Here is a 19,026-nt window from a genome sequence, read left to right as displayed (position 1 = left end):
GAACACGATCGCTTACCCAGTGAAAAGGCTGAAAGGAATAAACTACATAACAGAACCAGCCAGATACCATAACAACACAATTAAAAATTTAAGCAGCAAACAGATAATTTAAAAAAATAACAACAAAAAAACCCTAAAAAAATATCTTTAACTTATGAGGCAGGTTGAGAATGACGCAAAGATTTTTCCTTCACGACAGCTTCATGTACAAGTGCAGCTCAGCAAGTCTGAAACACTTGATCACAAGAACTGCAAACTTGTTTATCACAGTTACGTCAGAGCTCCTCACTGAAGGTGTGTCAGCTTCTGTCACAGCCACTCCCCTCCTCTTCTCCAAGGTTTACTACTCAGCTTCTTGGGAAAAAGAGGGGATTGCTTGAGGCTTTAGAAAGTGCGAGAATAAGTGAGTTTTTCCCTTTAGGAAAAAAAAACAAAACATGGAGAACTCTTAAATATGTGGGATTAACAACGAGAAATTTAGAGGGTCTGCGGTTTGGCATTTGATTTTAAAATGGCTTTTCTGGATTTTTCCAGGTGTACAAAAAGGGGAGAGTTTTAATGTGGAAAAGCAGCTTTACCATATTAAAAAAAAAAAAACCCAATACCAACACAACAAATATATTTTGGGACCACCTTTAAAAGCATGTCTATTGAACAAAATGCACCAACTCGGACCATTCCGGAGCGATGCGCTCTTGATGCAGCTCTCCCCTCTGACTCCACGTGGCTTGCAGGAGTTTTGGCTGTGAATTCTGTAACGCGTTGGCAGAGCAGAACCAAAGGCGGCTGCGAACGGAGCGTCACTGGTGCTGTCAAACTGCAGGAAGGTCAAATAACAGTTTTTAGAAGCAGCAGAACTTGGAAGTACTCGGTGTAGTGCAGCTGTTGTTCACAAAGGAACGGTTTCTTCAAGAGAACCCCGACGTAAAAGATAAAGACTTTGACACACGGTTCTCGCATTTGGTGCCACGTTCACTTGTTCCTGTGGCTGCTCTGCTAGAAGGTGGTCACTGGTACCCAACAGTTGGGGCCACAGATTGTCGGGAGGCTCTTTGGCTGTCCGTGCGAAAGCCGGCACACGGTACGTATCCTTGAGGCTTACCTGGTGCCTCTCACCGGACATGTCGGTTGCCAGAGCGTGACCGAGAAGCAGGTGGCTGGGAAGAAAGGCCAGACTTCGAGTGAAGCAGCAGAGCGATGCAGTCACCCGCTCAAAGCTTGGGCTGCTCTGTCAAGGAGAAGGTCAAAACAGAAACCACCCTCTGTGCAGTCTTGAGGCGAGTGAGGACAGAGCAGGGAAGCAGACACCTCCACCACTGGCAGGGAACAAAGCCAGGCCAGATAATACACCACAGAAAGTCATGAAAGCGTGTCATGCTGGTTAGAAATTTCAGTTTTAACATTTTCCCGAGCTCCCACAGACACACATGTGTGGGCAAGACAAGCGGAGCTCTCATTTTTGGCTTTGGAAAGAGCAAAAGGGACATTCCCCATTCCGTGTTCTCGGTACAACAATACTGCACTGTGCACTTCATTAATGAGACGCTGTCGGCTGCAGTTCACCATTACTTACATAAAACTCCTCCTAGTCACAAAGAGCAACAGAGGAGTATTTCTGTAGGAAGGGGAGCTGAAACCCACTGCTGTGCGTGACCACACCTGATGCCAGTCCTTCTGGGATAAACTCCAGAGGTCATTCCACAGTATTTAGTGCCTCCTTAGCTTGCCTGAAGCAGAGAACTTCCCTTTTCTTCCTCCAGTCTGTTCGATCCCAATCCTGTCGGGACTATTTTAGCACAAAGCCATGCTATGACTTCCCCCCCATTGCCAAAACATTCCCATCCAAATCATGCAGTCTCTTTTAGTAGTCCCAGTTTCCGAAGTGCCTCTCTCCTAGCTTCTTCTGTCGAGCCACGGCCAGAAAACTTGACCGTGATCCCTTGGGATCGAAATCCTGAAGGTCTAGGCAGTGAACCTGATCTCCTCCTCATATCCAGGTTTAGACTAGGTTGTTTATAATCACTGAAGCTTTTTGCTGTGTTCTGCTGCGCACCGCTGACCTTGTTAGCAGCAACGGCTACCTCTGGTCTGATTGTTACAGTTTTGCCCATAGGAAGGAAAGGGCTGGGCTCACTTTTTAAAACATCGTGGATATTTTGATATCCATTGGGAACAGTGTCTGCCTGTTTGGCCTGCACATCAAGCTGCTGAGTGCTTGGGGCATGGTCCACTTGGTCCTGAGCTGGCTTTCCCTTAACTAGGCCAAGTTTTGTCAGGGCCTCATATCGTGTTTGCTCAGAGGACAGATCCCTTAAGGAAGAACTTCTGTTACGTGACAAGAAATCGTTTTTCTGCAGCTTCTCCTCCAGTTCAGCTGCCAGAAGAGCTCCTCCATTGATGTTGGCCAGCACCTGAGCTCTCCGCTCCTGGACATTAACTGCTGCTTTTGAAATAGTCTCACTGAACTCTTTGCCACTGACGTTTGTTATGTTGATGTTGCTCGGGAACCGGTGCAGTTTCGGTGCAGGTGCAGGAGGGTGCTTCGGAGCTGCGATATAATCACCGTTGGCTACTGGAGTGGTTTTCTTCCTGTCCGAATTCCCTTCCTTGAGGGCACTGGGGAAACGTACTCTGCTCTCCATCTGCTGCTCAGACATCTTCTGTGCCATGACGAGAGGCGTGGGGATAGAGCGAAGCAATTTTGGATGCTGTGCTGGAGGAGGCAGTGGAGGAGGAAGAGGAAGTGTCTCCAGCATCGATGGTGGTGGTACAGGGGGATGTGGGGGAAGGTCAGCAGGTACGGCTGGCTTAGGGCTCTCAGTTCTCTGGGTAGCATCCAACACTTGAAAGAAAAAGCAGCAATAAAGTCATTAAGCCCTCACAGACAGGAGAACACAAGGCCTTCTTTCCCCTAGGATTAGCAAGCATTGGTATCCCCCCACCCCAAACTTTCTAACTCAAACTCAGCCCACATTGCCAGAAGAAACTTTAAGTGAACTCCTAACAATGGCATCTCGTAGGCAATGCTACAGTTTGAATTACCATGTTTACAATGTGTTCACTGGAAGCCCTCCTTCTGCCATTCATTCCCAATCTGCATGTTAGCTTTACTACGGAATCACAGAATAGTTTGGGTTGGAAGGGACCTCAAAGATGATCTAGTTCCAGCCCCCCTGCCATGGGCAAGGAAACCCTCCACTACACCAGGTTGCCCAAAGCCTCATCCAACCTGGCCTTGAACACTTCCAGGGATGGGGCAGCCACAACTGCTCTGGGCAATCCATTTCAATGGCTGCTTTTTCTGTAAGAGTTTTGCAATTCTTATTATAACAGCCAGGAGAGGACACATTACATCCCACTGCATGTACTAGCTGACAAATCCATCCTCCAAAACTGGAGAGAGCAAACTCTACAGGGTGAAGAAAACAACATGACATACACTATCTTGTCACAAACTTATTGATAGGATCATGTGACTTTCAGTCCCACATGAAGTAGCACTACAATCAATCTACTACCTTAAAACTCAGAAAGTCAAGAGGTCTTAGAGAGAAGCAGAGCGTGAACACATTGATGAACACTGGTCTGTCTTGCTACGATGACTCTGCGTAATACCCAGTTCTGTCACTGGGCAGGGGACTGAGATAGCAGTCCAACAAATTAGTCATATGCATGACCTCCATGACGGAGGAGGTTTAACATGGTTAAACTCCATGTTAGAGTAACAGTAAGAATTTCAGAAATGCCAAGACAAATTAAAATCACAGTCTGTGTAACAGATACATCTTGATGTAGTAAGGAGGCATAGAATTTCTTTAGTGGTTTCTGTTGAGAACTGGAGTATGTCAGGGTTAGGTCAAAGGGAAAACCACACTTTCAAGAAATACTACTACCTGGTTCTGCATCTCCACTAGGAGCGCCTTCATGGTCGCTACTTTCAGGTGTTGACTGTACTAAGTCAATGATATCCTCAGTCTCTGAATGACTTGACACATTTTCTTCCGTTGACCTTGGAGACTGACAGTGGATGCCACTGTCACGTAGGACTGGCTCCTCCAAGTCATCTTCTAAAGCATCTATGGTTTCCTCAAAGAACATGAGAACATCCTGCTCTTCATGAGTTAAGTATTTCAGGCTCTCATCATCCTATGGGGGAAAAAAAGAAGAAAGCCAGAAAGATTAATGCCCTACAGGCGAGTACAGGTAAATACAATGACAGCAAACACAGCACTCTTTTTCAAAGGCCGAAAGGGGCAGGATGAAACAGGCAGCAGTACCATCAGAAGCATCTCCTGCTTGTTGTTTCATCCCTTCCCAAAGAGGTGTTCTGCCACTACAATGCAAGGGGAAAAAAGCCAGCAGTTTACAGTGCATTAGTTTTGACTGAAGAACAGCAGCTGGTATTTCATCCTTTAAAGTACGTAACTTCAGTTCAGCAGACAAGCATCCATTTGAATTGGACAGAACAAATTGCTAAAAGATCATAAAAGCAGACAAAAACCCCAAAAACCCCTGAAATAAGCAACAAACACCACCACCCTCTGTGGCTTTGTAAAGGTTGAGATAGCTTCTTCAGGCTCCAAACTGGAGTAAGCCATTTCAGTTGCTGTGTCAGGTTCAGGGACAAGGCTTAGGAGCAGCATGGGAGAGAAAGGTGCGTTCAGGACAGTCTAACAAATGGGTTGATTCCTTTTTTGCTCTAGGCTAAAGTCAGACTTGGCTTCGAGAGGCAGAGCTGGAGGTGAAATCTGGCTCTACCACTGCAATCTCCAAGTTATCCAGAGTTACACGGTGGATTACAAAGAAGAAATAATAGGAGGGAAAGGGCTTCTGAAGATTTTACCTTGGAGTTACAGAAAAGAAAAATTTAGAATAAATATGAAGATGCGTTCCCCAGCAGTAAAGTGCTGCCTTGGGCTATTTTCCGCAGGAGGAAACAATCCTGTAGACCACAGAAGTGATAAATAATCACTTGGATTATCCAGTCTTCATTTTTTATGAGTCACTGCTCTTGATTAACTTGATTAATACAACATCACTCTGAGAAGCTGGGCAGCAATGTGCAAACTCTTTTCCCTCCACCTACACCCTGGGAAACACTCACTTTTCCAGAAGCTCAGAGATGACAAAGAATGATTAGGAAAAGCACTACATTCAGACAATGGATACAGGAAAGACATTTCCCAAGAGAGCTCCGTAAGTTCTGGAATGTAGCTAAGTATTGTTGAAAAGTAAGTGAGGTTTTCCCTTTTCTGGATTGAATTTCTCTCCCACCAGGCATATACTGGAAACTTTGCCATCAGCAGCTTAACAAGAAGGCACCAGCAAAGCAATACTAGACAGTTTCCTTTCTCATCTCTACTTTTCGCTTCTCCAAGGACATCTAATTGCGCATGCAGGTAACAAGGCTGCTTCCCAACAGAGGGCTGGGGATAAAGGTAGGCAGTGCAAATATCCAAGAGGCAGACATGTTCTTGCTCAGGCAACACAACTTGCTTCAAACTCACCGTGCCTGTTCAGACCATCTTACACTAGATTAGAATGGAAAAACACAACCTGTGTGCAGCTCTACCTGTCAACTCAGCTCCTTGCGCAAACAAAGCTTTTATCCCCATTCCCGGCATTAAAAATAAGAACAAAGTACCTCTGTAGGAAAGTAATGCTGGAAGATTAAGAACTATGAAGTGCTGCATTGTACCAAGTGGCACTTAGTCTCTAAGCATTCAAAACGCTACAGATGAGAAAATAAATGCTTTAGGGCTCTCAGTTGCCTTCTCCTGTACGGCCCGTAGAACATTTCCTTGTAAATAAATGAATGAAACACATCAGACAGACACACAGCCCTTCAGTCATTCTTAGTTCAGACACTTCAGGGCAGGTTTGCTTATCTGTGGCTGCAATCATGTGAACACAGCAGTCCTCAGTCACGGCTGGCACAGTTTTGGGTTAGAACAGAAGACTGAAGTCCTGCAGGGAAATACATGGTCATCTTCAACAAGAGGTTCATTCTACAATGATATTTCTAGAGATTCAGATTTATTGTCACCAGGGTGAATGGGTTTGATGGCTGGGAGACACGTGCAGAGGTGTGGGTACCCGTAACTCAGTCTTACCATCCACAGTGCACTGTCAGAATAAGTAACTTATTCCAGTTTGCAGCGAAACTGCTACAAAAGCTTAAATTCGGGTGCCATTCGCAATTGCCTATTTAAAGCATTAACCTCAAAGGCTGACGTACTCCACGGCTGGCACCCACCGCATGGCAGAGCTCAGTTTTCAAAAGGCCAAGGAAAGTTTTACAGCTGCACTTGAAAAGTGAGAGACAGACAAACCTTCCTTTTTTTTTTTTCCCCTCCTTAATGGATGTTGCAATCTCCTTCCTTCCCCACCCAAATACTCATACAGCTGCTATGTCTAGTAGGCGAGAGAATGACAGGAAAGGAGTCGTTGTTAGGTAGGTCCTAGCTGGAGCTGAACAGTACTCCAGCAAGCTTTTGTCGTGGGTGAGCTCATTTCAACAGCCAGACTTCCGCAGGCAAAGGAAAAAAAAGGGTTTGCATGGAAGAGGTTCACAGTGGCAGCAGATCCAACACGCGGTACAGCGCAGAAATGACTGCGCCACACTTTGTTCATTCAAAAGAGCAACTGCTCCCACAGAACCTTAACTCATTTGATCAAGAGCTGAGCAAAACAGCATGTGAACTGAAGGAAAAGGCTTTCAGAAGCCCTTCCTTCCATCCATTTCTGTGCTGCAAGACTGAGCGCTTTTCCACGCCAGGTAAGATTTGCAGGAGGACTGGTCAGCAGAGCTCTGCCTGGCTTAACCATTCCTCATGAATTTTGCTGAAATGAGCAGTTTCCCTTTAGGTGAAGGATCTGAAGTGACCGACCATCCCTTTGCAAATACATTTTGCAAAATGTATTTAACAAAATACATTTGTACTAAGTGGCATATGTAGACTTGAAAGGCCAGCCTCATCTCAGTTCGCACTTTCATCTCTTTCCTCATGCAGTTTCCCTTCCAGATGACCAACGTCACATTTCCTCAGGGGAAAAAGAAAAGAAAGAAAAAAACACAGAAAACAAAGCAGCTCTAAAGAATAGGCAGCATTATGGCAGGTCACCATACTGAGATGCAAGGGATCCAGCTTGGCTAGAAATTCCCTCAGGCAAGGCATGTTTCAGTCTGAGACACAAGGAAATAATCCCATTTTAGGCACACAAGCACAGTAAAAATAAACCTGCTCAAGTTGGTCAAACCAAAGGAGCTCAGAGAAGAAAAAACAAGCAGTGACTTGCTTTATCACTGGTCTGAAAACAGTGGTGTATTACAAAATGCCCATTCGTATTACTGATCATAGAATCATAGAATGGTTAGGGCTGGAAGGGAACTTCAAAGGTCATCTAGTCCAAGCCCCCTGCAAGGAACAGGGATATCTCCAACTAGATCAGGTTGCTCAGGGCCTCGTCCAACCTGGCCTTGAACGTCTCCAGGGATGGAGCATCCACCACCTCTCTGGGCAACCTGTTCCAGTGTTCTACCACTCTCATGGTAAAAAATTTTTTCCTAATATCCAATCTGAATCTATCTCCCTCTATTTTAAAACCATTACCCCTTGTCCTATCACAACAGGCCTTCCTGAACAGCCTCTCCCCATCTTTCTTGTAGGCCCCCTTGAGGTACTGGTAGACCACTATAAGGTCACCCCGGAGCCTCCTCTTCTCCAGGCTGAACAGCCCCAACTCTTTCAGCCTGTCCTCATAGGAAAGGTGCTCCAGCCCTCTTATCATCTTCGTGGCCCTCCTCTGGACCCTCTCCAACTGGTCCATGTCCTTCTTATGTTGGGGGCTCCAGAACTGGACGCAGTACTCCAGGTGAGGTCTCACAAGGGCAGAGTAGAGGCGGAGAATCACCTCCCTCGACCTGCTGGCCACACTCCTCTTGATGCAGCCCAGGATGCGGTTGGCCTTCTGGGCCGCAAGAGCACATTGCCAGCTCATATTGAGCTTCTCGTCCACCAGTACTCCCAAGTCCTTCTCCTCAGGGCTGCTCTCAATCCATTCACCACCCAGTCTGTATTTGTGCCTGGGATTGCCACGACCCAGATGTAGGACCTTGCATTTGGCCTGGTTGAACTTCATGAGGTTGACACGGGCCCACCTCTCCAGCCTGTTGAGTAAAGTTATAGTAAATAACTATAACTTTATATAGTTATAGTTAAATAACTATATATTAGTTATTTATAGTTATAGTATGTTATAGTAAAGCTATAGTATAGTATGTTTTACTATGTTATAGTAAAGCTTTCGGAGAGGCAGGAGGAATTTTGTTGGAGTCAACTAGTGCCAGTTTTATCTAGTGCTCTAATCCTATTTGTAATTAGTTCATTTTCCACTCATTCCCAGTACCTGAACAGTTCATAGTCTTTCTGGGCTGGTTTTCCAGGCCCTCTTTCTCCTTGAAGAATCTGGCTTTTTAACAGTCAAAGCAGAGTCTTTTCAGCTACTCCAGTTACTCTGCTCATACTTTCCACCAGCTCCCTGCTCTTAATTTACAAACACACCTCCCAAAACTAAATCTCATACACACCTGACACTACCAACTTTAAAGCTACTGTCAAAAGACAGCCTAAATTTGAAACTTGAAAATTGTGCCTTAGCTGAGGGTTAAAAAGACTGCTTGGACAGAAGGAGTTTGGGATGCAAACAGCTGAAATGGCTGAGTCTGCTCAGCTAACATTAATATTTTAGATCTCTGTGCAGTCAAACATTTCCTGCTTACACCAAACAGGAAAGTCTGTTATGACGGTCTTTGGTATAAAACAGGAAAAAAAAGAAACAATTAAAAAAAAAAGAAAATAACAGAATCTGTTTCATAAAAACAATCCCTTTCCTACCTATCCAAACTAGTGACTTAGCATCCGAGATCCAGAATTTTTCACATGCCTGAAGAAATTCTTAACATCACATCCAGACCTAGAATCCTAACACCAGCACAGCTTTGACAGACAGCGGGGGAAATCCCAAGACATCTGCAGCAGTTAAAAAAGAAATAATAATTATAAAAAAAAAAAAAAATCATTCTTCTGAAAACTGCTAGAGAACCAAATGGACTACTCATGTCAAACAGTTGCACTTCAATTAGCAAAATACCAGGGGAACAAGAGATTCCACTGCTTCATCATCAATCACTTGACAGTGCCAAAGAATTAACAGGCACAGTTCCATGGGAGAGAAGTGACTGCATGGTTCTCAAAAAAAAAAACCAAACCAAACCAAAAAAAAAACAACAAGAAGGGTGCAAACTATTCTAATACATAGGAGGAAGAGACGGACGTAGCACCACTTAGGTCTCAGCCTGCCAGTAACGAGGCAGGCAGCTCCACTTGTAAAAAGAAAAGTGGGAAGGGAAGAGAACCCTGCATGCAGGAACAGTATCAGAACAGGGACAAAAGCTTCAGCGCAGAAGAAAACTGCAGGTACCTCTGATTATATTTACAGAAAAGAGAAGCAGAATAGATTGTACCACTGCGTTGCTGAAGTTGGAGGCAAGCGAATTGCAGGTAAGAACAAGAACTACCACAGAGGGTCAGACCAAAAAGCCCATTTAGCTCAGCAGCCTGGCTCCAGTCACCTGTAACTCACAGGGCAGAGGAACAGGGTTGGGGGGAAAACTGGATGGATTTATATTTTTCTTCACTACATTCTTCCAGTTTCCAGCAATACGTGGCTTAAGGACTTCCCAGTTGCATCCGCATCTGTGTACTTAATAGCCCTTAATGAGCTTTTCCAGCATGAATTCATCTTATTGTTTAAGCCCATTTAAATGACTGGCATTCACAGCATTCTGTAGCAATGAGTTCCATAGTTTAATTGTGTGCTGTGTCAAAAAGTACTTCCTTTACAAGCCACTATCTGATGATTTTGATAATACCATTTCATTTGGTGAAGAAGACTATAATATTGAATGTTGTTTTCTTCAGTTTATTAACATAATTGTACCTGTGTGCTTCATAATAGTTAGCGAAGCATATAATCAATAGGTCATAAGTGAGGAAACAAATTATCTAGAAGTATTTAAAAAAATTAACTAGATGAACTGAAGCCATAAACAGATTAAATTACTCCTAACCTCTTTTTAAAAAAGCAAGCTAAAGCAATGCAAGATCTACTTCAACTCTGAAGACATCTCTTCAGTTACTCTGCAGTTACCAAAGTTAGACTAATTGGCTTACAATTTCTTCTTCCCTTTAATTTCTATTTTAGAGCAACGTTGAGAAAAACTGGGAGATGTTTCAGCCAAAAGCCACTAAACACTGTTTTTACAAAATCAAATAATTTCACGCTGATCTCATTTCTCACGAGAGGGTTTCTGACTTGGCCAACAGGCATAAGCAGGAGACGTGACAAGCCTTGATTTGAAGGCTTTATTACATGGTCCTCGAAAAATACACTCGAGTTGAACAAGGAAACTGCCTAGATGAAGTTACTGCAAGGTTCCTATGTAACAGGGGGGACAGGGGAGAGACTTATTTTTGAGAAGTAGCAGAATGTATCATAAATTGAATAATGAAACCAGACAAGGCCTGAGCAGATTTATCCCTACACATCTCCATTATCTGATTCTTCACTAACAGCAGCAGACAATTAACTCAGTGTGTGTTGATGCCCTTATGCTGAAAGATGTCACTGCAAGAACTAGGTAGGACAGAATAAGACCTTCATGAATCATGTTAAGTGTGCTGGTAGTCCACAAGATGAAATCCAGTTGAAGGACACATGAACAGAGCGATGAACAATGGCTAACGGGCAATACAAGACAGATCTGCAGGTCAGTTTGAATGCCATAAAGAGGGAAGAGAGTGCTGTCTAGGCATGCAAGTGTCATTCTGGGATATATTAACCAGAGTGATGAAATAACAGCACGTCCTCCTTTGGAAAGCAAAGTCCAGATTCAGTCGCTGAACTCTGGAGAGGATGCAGCCAAGATGGACAGGGTCCAGCACAAAGCAAGGAGTGCTGACAGTTTAGCTACACAGGAAGGCTGGAAGAACAGAGCATGTTATGGTTTAGAACAGGAAAGAACAGGTGGTAGGCAGAGGCAGCCCTGTATGTATTTTAATAGATAAAACATTGACCAGTATGTGCACTGAAAGCAAGGCAAGTTAAAATCGGCTTTCCTGTTACAGAAACTCTAGTCCGAGTATTTCTTGAAAAAGTGCAAAGTAGTGAAGTACAAAGAAACTGCTTTGGAAGTTCAGGAAGGCCTATCAGTGAGGGTTACAGAGTAAAGCTGCCCACCTGTTGCAATAATCTTTATCTACCAGATCCTGCTTTGAAGCAAAATGATGCAGTTTATAGATGCTGAAGTCAATTTGCACTCTCTGCATTCTCACCAGCACATTTTACAGCAAGGTCATTCCTTGCTAGGAGTCAGGCTCTTTACCTTAGTTCCATACTCATGATCCAAAGCAAGCAGTACTCAAACCCCTCTCTCTTTCTACTTCTTCCCCTGCTGGTAGGAACAATGACTTATTTTTCTAAGGCATTCTGCTTCCAAGTCACACTAATATCAATTTAAAGTGGATGAAGCATAGCATAGCTCTCCCCACACTCTGTAAGGAACGGCTTCCACCTGCCCAAAGACAGCTGTATCCATACAAAGTATCAAACAGTCATAAAACACTTCTCATTTTTTGTGTATTGTTATTTGGCAAAGTACTTGGACACAGTGAAAGACCTTGTAGTACAGTAAAGCCTGCAGAGTATCAGTATCAAGGGGGGAAAAAACCCACCACATTAATTTTATGAAAGGAGTCTCTCAGAACTTTCCCTTTAATGTACCTAAGTGCAGCTCAGCATCACAAGACTGCACACTCAAGTTATGAGAAAAAAGGAGGCAGTGGGCTAACAGACACATCCACACTGGAATCCCAGGACCTCTTTGGAGAGGCTGAGGCAAAGAGACAGTAACACAGCACACTTAGAAAACCCTATCTGTTGCATTTGAATTATCTGTATGGATCCAAAGAAAGAGAAAAGTCATACCAACTAATTTTTAGCCTGCAAGAGACATCATAGCTACAAAATAACTGGGTCAACTCCCAGTTAACTGGCTGAGCATGTGAGATAAGACACTGAGCCAGCTCAGACCACTAACAAGATACTTGCTTTTCTTGTCGATGTAACCCATGTTCAAAACATCACCTGTACCACACAAGGTGTCTGGTGGTGACAAACTATCTTCAGTGCCTGGGTCTCAAGCCTTGTTAGAGCCACAGAGGAAGCTTGTTTGAAGAAATAACAAACTGAATAGGCAAGACATCTTTTCAGAATCATGGCCATCTGCCAATTTAAGCCGTTTGATTAGCGACCAAAAGAAATAGTCACTTAGAATCATAGAATCGTTAGGGCTGGAAGGGACCTTCAAAGGCCATCTAGTCCAACCCCCCTGCAAGGAACAGGGATATCTCCAACTAGATCAGGTTGCTCAGGGCCTCATCCAACTGGGCCTTGAACGTCTCCGGGGATGGAGCGTCCACCACTTGACCAAATTCTGGCAGTCATCACTTCTCCAAAAGGAGTGGTGATGAACTGTGGCATTAACCAAGGAACTGTCTGAAAGAAAGGCAAAAATTAAAAAAAACCAAAACTTACAGCATGACCCATTGAGAGTAACAGGAACTCGCTCTCCCTCAAACCTATCACTCAGTGAGACACGTTCAGATACAGAAGGTACACACAGTACTGAAGTCACACCAACAGATCCAAGGCACTGACACAGCTCATTACCAGCACAGCTCCAAGTAGCACAGCTGACTTCAGGTACAACCAGCACCTTCTGTTAGGATTTTTGCAGGCGATACTATTGTCGTAGTGTGTTATTCACACCTACGAACTAAAGCAGTTACTCATGGCTGAGAATAGATACACGGTACAATTACTTGAGTGAAGCACTGGAAAAGAAGGACTGGCTTTAAGAAGTCAGTTGGTGCCTATTCAGCCAATGGAACAAGACAAAATGCTTCAAAAAAAGCTAAGACCTAGTTTTATTTCTGAATTGAGCATCCTTAAATTGCTGCAACCATATTTCATTGCAATTTAATTGCTACACCATATATAGAATCATAGAATCACAGATGGGTTGGAAGGGACCTCAAAGATCATCTAGTTCCAAACCCCCTGCCATAGGCAGGGACACCTTCCACTACACCAGGTTGCCCAAAGCCTCATCCGACTTGGCCTTGAACACTTCTGGGGATGGGGCATCTACAACTTCTCTGGGAAACCTGTTCCAGTGCCTCACCATCCTCTGAGCGAAAAATTTCTTCCTTATATCCAATCTAAATCTGCCCTCTTTCAATTTAAATCCATTGCTCCTTGTCCTATCACTACATGCCCTTGTAAAAAGTCCCTCTCCAGCTTTCCTGTAGGCCCCTTTAAGTACTGGAAGGCTGCAATAAGATCACCCCGGAGCCTTCTCTTCTGCAGGCTGAACAGCCCCAACTCTCTCAGCCTGTCTTCATAGCAGAGGTGGTCCAGCCCTCTGATCATCTTCATCACCCTCCTCTGGACCTGCTCCAAGAATCAGGGAGTGTCATTCAAGACTAGGTTTTGAAAGTCAGAATTGCCAAGCAGAACAGTGTTTTTGTTTACCCTTCCCCTTGGATAGTTGAACTGATTCCATGTATCAAGAAGGTACACTTGCCTCATCCTTTTGCCAAGCATATGTATGGATACTACCTTCATTTAAAAGAAATCAGAATACATGTGCAAATTCATGTTCTCATACGTAAGAATTTTAAGGGGTTATAAAGCACAGAGAAAAGACATGGGGAGGAAACAGTCTGAGGTGATGGTGTGAGATGAAAATAATAAAGGCAAACATTCCTCCCATCTAAATGTAGGCTCTTGTAACTGTCTTCAGCTGCTGTGATAAATTTGGCAGCATAAATCCAGACCTGAACATCTATAATTTATATGGAAAATTCTACTGCCTTCAAGACAGGACATCAACATCTTTCCATTAAAAAAAATAAATTGCTTTAAGGACTGCAATTGTCAAAAATTAACTAAAAGCATCATTGCGTAGGTAAGAAGCAGCTGAGAAACCTGGCAAAAGTCAACTGAACTGACAACAGCTGACTGGTAAGAATCACATACACAGAATTTTAAGACCTTTTTGGCCCATGGCAACTCAGGTCCATCTCCTAGTCATTCCTAATCCGACAACCAGTTCCACGGCAAGTAATGCCAGCACAGACACACAGTATGCAAGAACAGCCAACAGTCAGCCAAACCAGCTCTAAGCAGTCAGCTTAGGCTAAAGCCAGTCCAAGTGTTTGTCTCTAGTGTCACATCCCTCGGTTTGTTTGAATTCCACAGATGCAATACAAAGGTCATATTTAATGACTAATGTAGTTTCACACCGAGAAGCTTAAGAGCCTCTTTTTTGTAATCAAGTTGGAAGAAATCTGCAGCAGTACAGGCCTGACAAAAAAACACTGCTACACTTTTTTCCTTTGTAAGGCCACTAAAAAAAACTCCAAGTCAATCCTGACCTTCCTTGTTGTGTCTGAAGGTCAATAGAACCAGGAAAGCAATAAATGAAGAGGCAGGTATGTCTGTAGTTGCTTCTGTTTCAGAGCCAAGAAGGTCTGGCGTGCCTGAAAAAATTTGTCCCTTCCTTTCTCAGAAGCGGCCTAATAAGAAATTGCTTGCCTACATGAAGTTATCCATCCCCTCCCTCTCAATAGGCCATCAAAACTTCTGCATCTTCTGAACCTTTACAGCAAAACTACCAAAGCAAGAAGTTAAGGAGCATGTTCTAACAACTGGCTTTTCCTCTAATGAATCCCCTGACACTTAGTGGACTGTAAAAAAAAAAAAAAAAAAAAAAAAAATCACACTTTCAATACACAATTACACATGGATATAGAAAAAAAATATTTGAAGAATACTGCTCTTTATCCTGAGGATTTATAAAGCCTGTTTCAGTGCTGAACTAGTAAGAGGTATCAGTCAGTGGAACAATACTGTTTTTTTTTTTTTTTACACCAGATCACAAAAAGGAAAGACCTGAGCAGCACTAAAGATTTGAGTCCTATATACTCAATTAATTGCCAGAATTTCCTTCATATTGAGTTCACCATAGACCCTGACCCACCACCCTCCCAACTCAGAAACTGAAATTATGCCTTTATTGGAAAGAATTTCCATTCCCCAACCTGTTATTCCTTGCATGCTAGTTGTCAGCCTTATCCGAGATGCCATCTACTATACTGCTGGAAGAAAGAAGAGTCATGGAAGGGGATTTGTGGCACCAAAATTAAACTTGTCAGTACATGCTTCACCTTCTTCATGCACAAACTCAAACCAGACAAACTGAAGGCTTCAGGAACTTCTTTTGCCAATGCACAGGTCTGATGGGAATTGCCTAAACCTGCAGCCAGCTCTTACTCCATCAATAAATTACTGCATTTCCGAGTAGGAAGGGATTCCAATTCTAGCTGATGCATCATCATATGGGTTATCACATGGTGAGATCCAGTTAGACTGAGGGAATCTACGTCATCTTCTGACACAGCAGACTCAGGATGAGACTGCACAAACACACCGATTTATATACAGCCTCGTTATTCAATACTGATTTTTTCAAATGACCAGTCTCATGCCTGTTATCACAGCTACGAATAAAACCCATGGAAATATGATTGGCTACTAGTTTGATAACCTGGAAAACTGGAGTCATAGTAATATATAAGATGAACTTGTAATCCTGCATAAAATTAAGTTGTAATTGTTTAACAAAGTGCAACTCCCAGTGTCTCTAAGATCCAGTCAGTTTTCATGTAACAAACAGCACACTCTGAATACCTGACTCCAAATGGTGTACTTGGCTGCTCTCTTGACCTCCCCCACCCTGATCCTTCACGACTCTCTTCTAAAGCAGATCAGAAACAGTTGAGGGACTAAATTTAGAAATACTTGGTTTGTGTTTTAACTAGCAACACAAGCTGCTGCAAGAATACAGCAGAATATTAACTGAGTTGCATTTTCATTAGAAACAACCCAGAAGGAATATCTTCAGGTTTACCTCAGTTGCCAACAAGCTCATGAAGTAGCACAAAACACTGAGCTTTTCTAAGGTGCACAGATAAATACAGGTATCGACTTGCCACCTTATTTTCATCACCTATTCTTTCACAGCAACAAACTCCTCCACTAAAAGCTAGCAGGGAGGGCAGAGGCAAGGACGTGGAAAGCCTAATTCCAAGTTTAAGGCAAGACAGAGATTTAGACTCCTGTTTAGGGAAAGCATGTTTACCAGAGTGCTCTTTGCTCAACTGAAAATGGATGCTTTTCAAATGGTTGTGATTATAAAAAGTGTGCAAGGAACCATACCTGCTTTCTAGGCTTAGCCTGTCACAGCACAAACAGTACTGGTGAGTTCATTGCCTGAATCATCCTGCTAATTGGAAAAATGCAGAAGTGCATCCTACTCCCTCCATTACTCACACACTATTGAAATGGCCACACACTCATCTTCACCAACGTGAAGACAGCTTTGTTTATGGTGATGTATTTGTTACTCACCTAATTATATGAAGGTGGTGTAAGCCAAGACCTTCATTCAGTAGTGTCAACAAGGAGCTTAAGCAACAACCAGTGTGTAGAACCAACACTATCCTTAAGTTCCTTTACGAGCTACTCAAAGTGAGGGCACAGATGCGCCCTGAACTGTGCACCGCACGTGAGTGGTTGCACCAAGCTGCCCAGCGTAGCGCGTGCTCCTTTCTGCTGTTCCCGGTCCTCCGGGAGGGCTGGTCAGGGAGAAGCACTCTCCAAGCTCTCAGTGACAATCACACTGGGATAACAAGCTGTACCAAATTTGAGTAGTTATTTCTGGCCTTTCAGTTTGTTAACAGCCAAGACCACAAGCAACCATTTAGGACTAGAAGTGACAAAAAACAACACTTAAAAAAATCTTGTAATGTGAACAAAGCTACTAATGTAATTTGTATCACTAAGCATAAGGCTCATTAAACACTTACCAAGGCAAGACTTCTGCACCTAGCTTGGCTGCCACGATTATCCACACGGTCACCCGTTTCCATGCTCCCAAGCGTGTGCTTTGGAGAGATTTCAGATGCCATTGCAGGAGAATCCGAGAGGATATTTCTAGGCATCACACCCTCTTGACATATCGATCCCGACGCAGCGTAGAATGCCATCAGCGTATTATGTAGGGCTGCTAGCTTTTTTCATTTCTGAAAACAGAGAACAACATGATATTTAAATCTGGTTTTTAAAATACTTTAAAAGGAGTGGAAAATAAAGAGTAAAAAAGATTCTATACAAGTTAATAGGCATATCTTTATGGTCTAGAACACATCTACCACCTGTGGGCACCCTTTAAAAAAAGTTAGTCTTATTCTAAAAAACTTCAAAAATCCAATGTAACAAAGTTCTGTGCCCCATCTTGGGTGCTTCCAAACTAGACATCTACATTTACAAACATGGACTCTGCATACATACCTGTCCTAGAGATTCAGTTTGTGTTTTCCATTATGACACATCATTAACAGCAATAAAATCCCATCAGCTGAGACATCAACTGACCCAGTTCAAACATCTTCACTTTTTATTAGCTTTTAGACAAGAATTCTATTTATCAGATCACACGAGGGAAACAGAATCCAGTTAGTTTCCTAACACTGCTGCAGTTAACTCGTGTGTTACTGAAGCAGCTCTATGCCAACTACTTCCAGTTAAAGATCCATGAACACGACTTAATGCTATTTTTGCACCATATTTTCACGTTACAAAGCAAAATTGTGTTTTAAAGCTTACAGAGCTTTTATTTCACTCAGCCCTGAGGAAACAGTGCTTGTACATTTGGAAGATGCTTACTGGAACAGACATATGCACCAGCACTTAGTGAAGCAAAAGGCCCCAGTTTTTGAAGACATCCTAGTGCTCAGTTCTGCAGTACTTCTCTGAATTTTCATCTCCCAAAACACTCTGGCAGGATTTCTTCCTTCATTCTCAAAGCACCACAAAGATAAAAGCCATCTTTTTGCACTAACAGCACAGAGGGAGGGGAAAAATGTAGAACCTAGCTCATCTCTCTCTAATTCATAGAATCATCTGGTTGGAAGAGACCTTCAAGATCGTCGGGTCCAACCAATTCATTAAAACATCCTTTGCAACCAGAAATTGCCTTGTTCCTTTACAGCCCATCCTGTCACCAGGAAACAGCAGTGGTGCATTCCTCAAAACAGTTGGTTCTGAGGCACCACGTTATAAGCAACCAGCTGGGAACAACATACCATTACCCTGACACTGTACAAATGAAATGAGACGGTCCTGCTTCCCAAGTGCTTCTCCTTGTATTATGGTTCAAGAGGTGACACGAGAAGCAAAGCCAAGTCTGCATTTCCAATTCAATTGGATTACTTCTCCTTCCTCCCTACCCTTGTCGGCAGAGGGCTGAGAAACCAGAGCCTCCTGGTAAGCTGATTAGTGTTTCATAGCAGTGAGATAACATCTGCCAATACTGAGCAACAATTCCATCCCGCTGATCTTTTCCTCCCAGGAGAGGGCTATGATATTACCAGAGGTATGTATGAACGCTCCCTCGTCTATGCCATAGCAGCAACACGTGTCCTGTGGGAAGGTACCACACAATGTAGCGAGGCTGCAGTCCAGCAAGTCTTGGAAGCATAATCCACATAAAGAGAGTGCTGGATAGCCACAATAAAAGCATCTGATATCCTTTCTTATGAACATTAGTTCTAACCATGAAGATTTAGCCTTGCTTTTACATAAAAAGAACATTCTTCCTTTCTTCTATTAATAGCAGTAGCTATAGATAGATACAATGCTTCCTCAGGATAAGGGTTTTTAAGTGATGCCAGAGGTAGAAACATGCTCTTGGTCCTGCTTTTCAGAATCACAGGACAGGCAGACATGAGAGCACTGCAGCAGCTGCTGTATCACTGGTTGCCACAAACCAAAAAGCTG

General features: G+C 43.2%; 1 protein-coding gene across 2 annotated transcripts; it reads right to left on the bottom strand.

Moving 5' to 3' along the window:
* Positions 1–1,847: 1,847 nt before the first annotated feature.
* On the bottom strand, positions 1,848–17,234 carry PROSER2 (proline and serine rich 2). 2 transcript variants are annotated; one of them, XM_086610883.1, is made up of 3 exons: positions 17,055–17,234; positions 3,891–4,146; positions 1,848–2,842 (listed from the first exon to the last, which is right to left on the bottom strand). In XM_086610883.1, the coding sequence occupies exons 1-3, from the start codon at positions 17,232–17,234 to the stop codon at positions 1,848–1,850; spliced, it is 1,431 nt and encodes a 476-aa protein (XP_086467009.1). The 2 variants fall into 2 exon arrangements, with proteins under 2 accessions (XP_086467009.1, XP_086467010.1); XM_086610884.1 differs by having other exon boundaries at positions 3,894–4,146.
* Positions 17,235–19,026: the final 1,792 nt, after the last annotated feature.

Source organism: Tauraco erythrolophus, chromosome 4 (genome assembly GCF_009769465.1).
Source record: "Tauraco erythrolophus isolate bTauEry1 chromosome 4, bTauEry1.pri, whole genome shotgun sequence".
NCBI classification, from domain to species: Eukaryota; Metazoa; Chordata; class Aves; order Musophagiformes; family Musophagidae; genus Tauraco; species Tauraco erythrolophus.
The sequence above is the reverse complement of the archived record's forward strand: the minus strand, read 5'-3'. Positions and strand labels throughout refer to the sequence as shown.

What these genes read in the sequence shown, in the direction of transcription:
- PROSER2 (XM_086610883.1), bottom strand. Translation starts at nt 17,234, where the DNA reads ATGGCATTCTACGCTGCGTCGGGATCGATATGTCAAGAGGGTGTGATG. An exon ending in GGTGCAGAAGTCTTGCCTTG is followed by an intron (nt 4,147 to 17,054) that starts GTAAGTGTTTAA and finishes TTTCCCCCATAG; the next exon opens with GATGATGAGAGCCTGAAATA. An exon ending in TGGAGATGCAGAACCAGGTA is followed by an intron (nt 2,843 to 3,890) that starts GTAGTATTTCTT and finishes TTTTCTTTCAAG; the next exon opens with TGTTGGATGCTACCCAGAGA.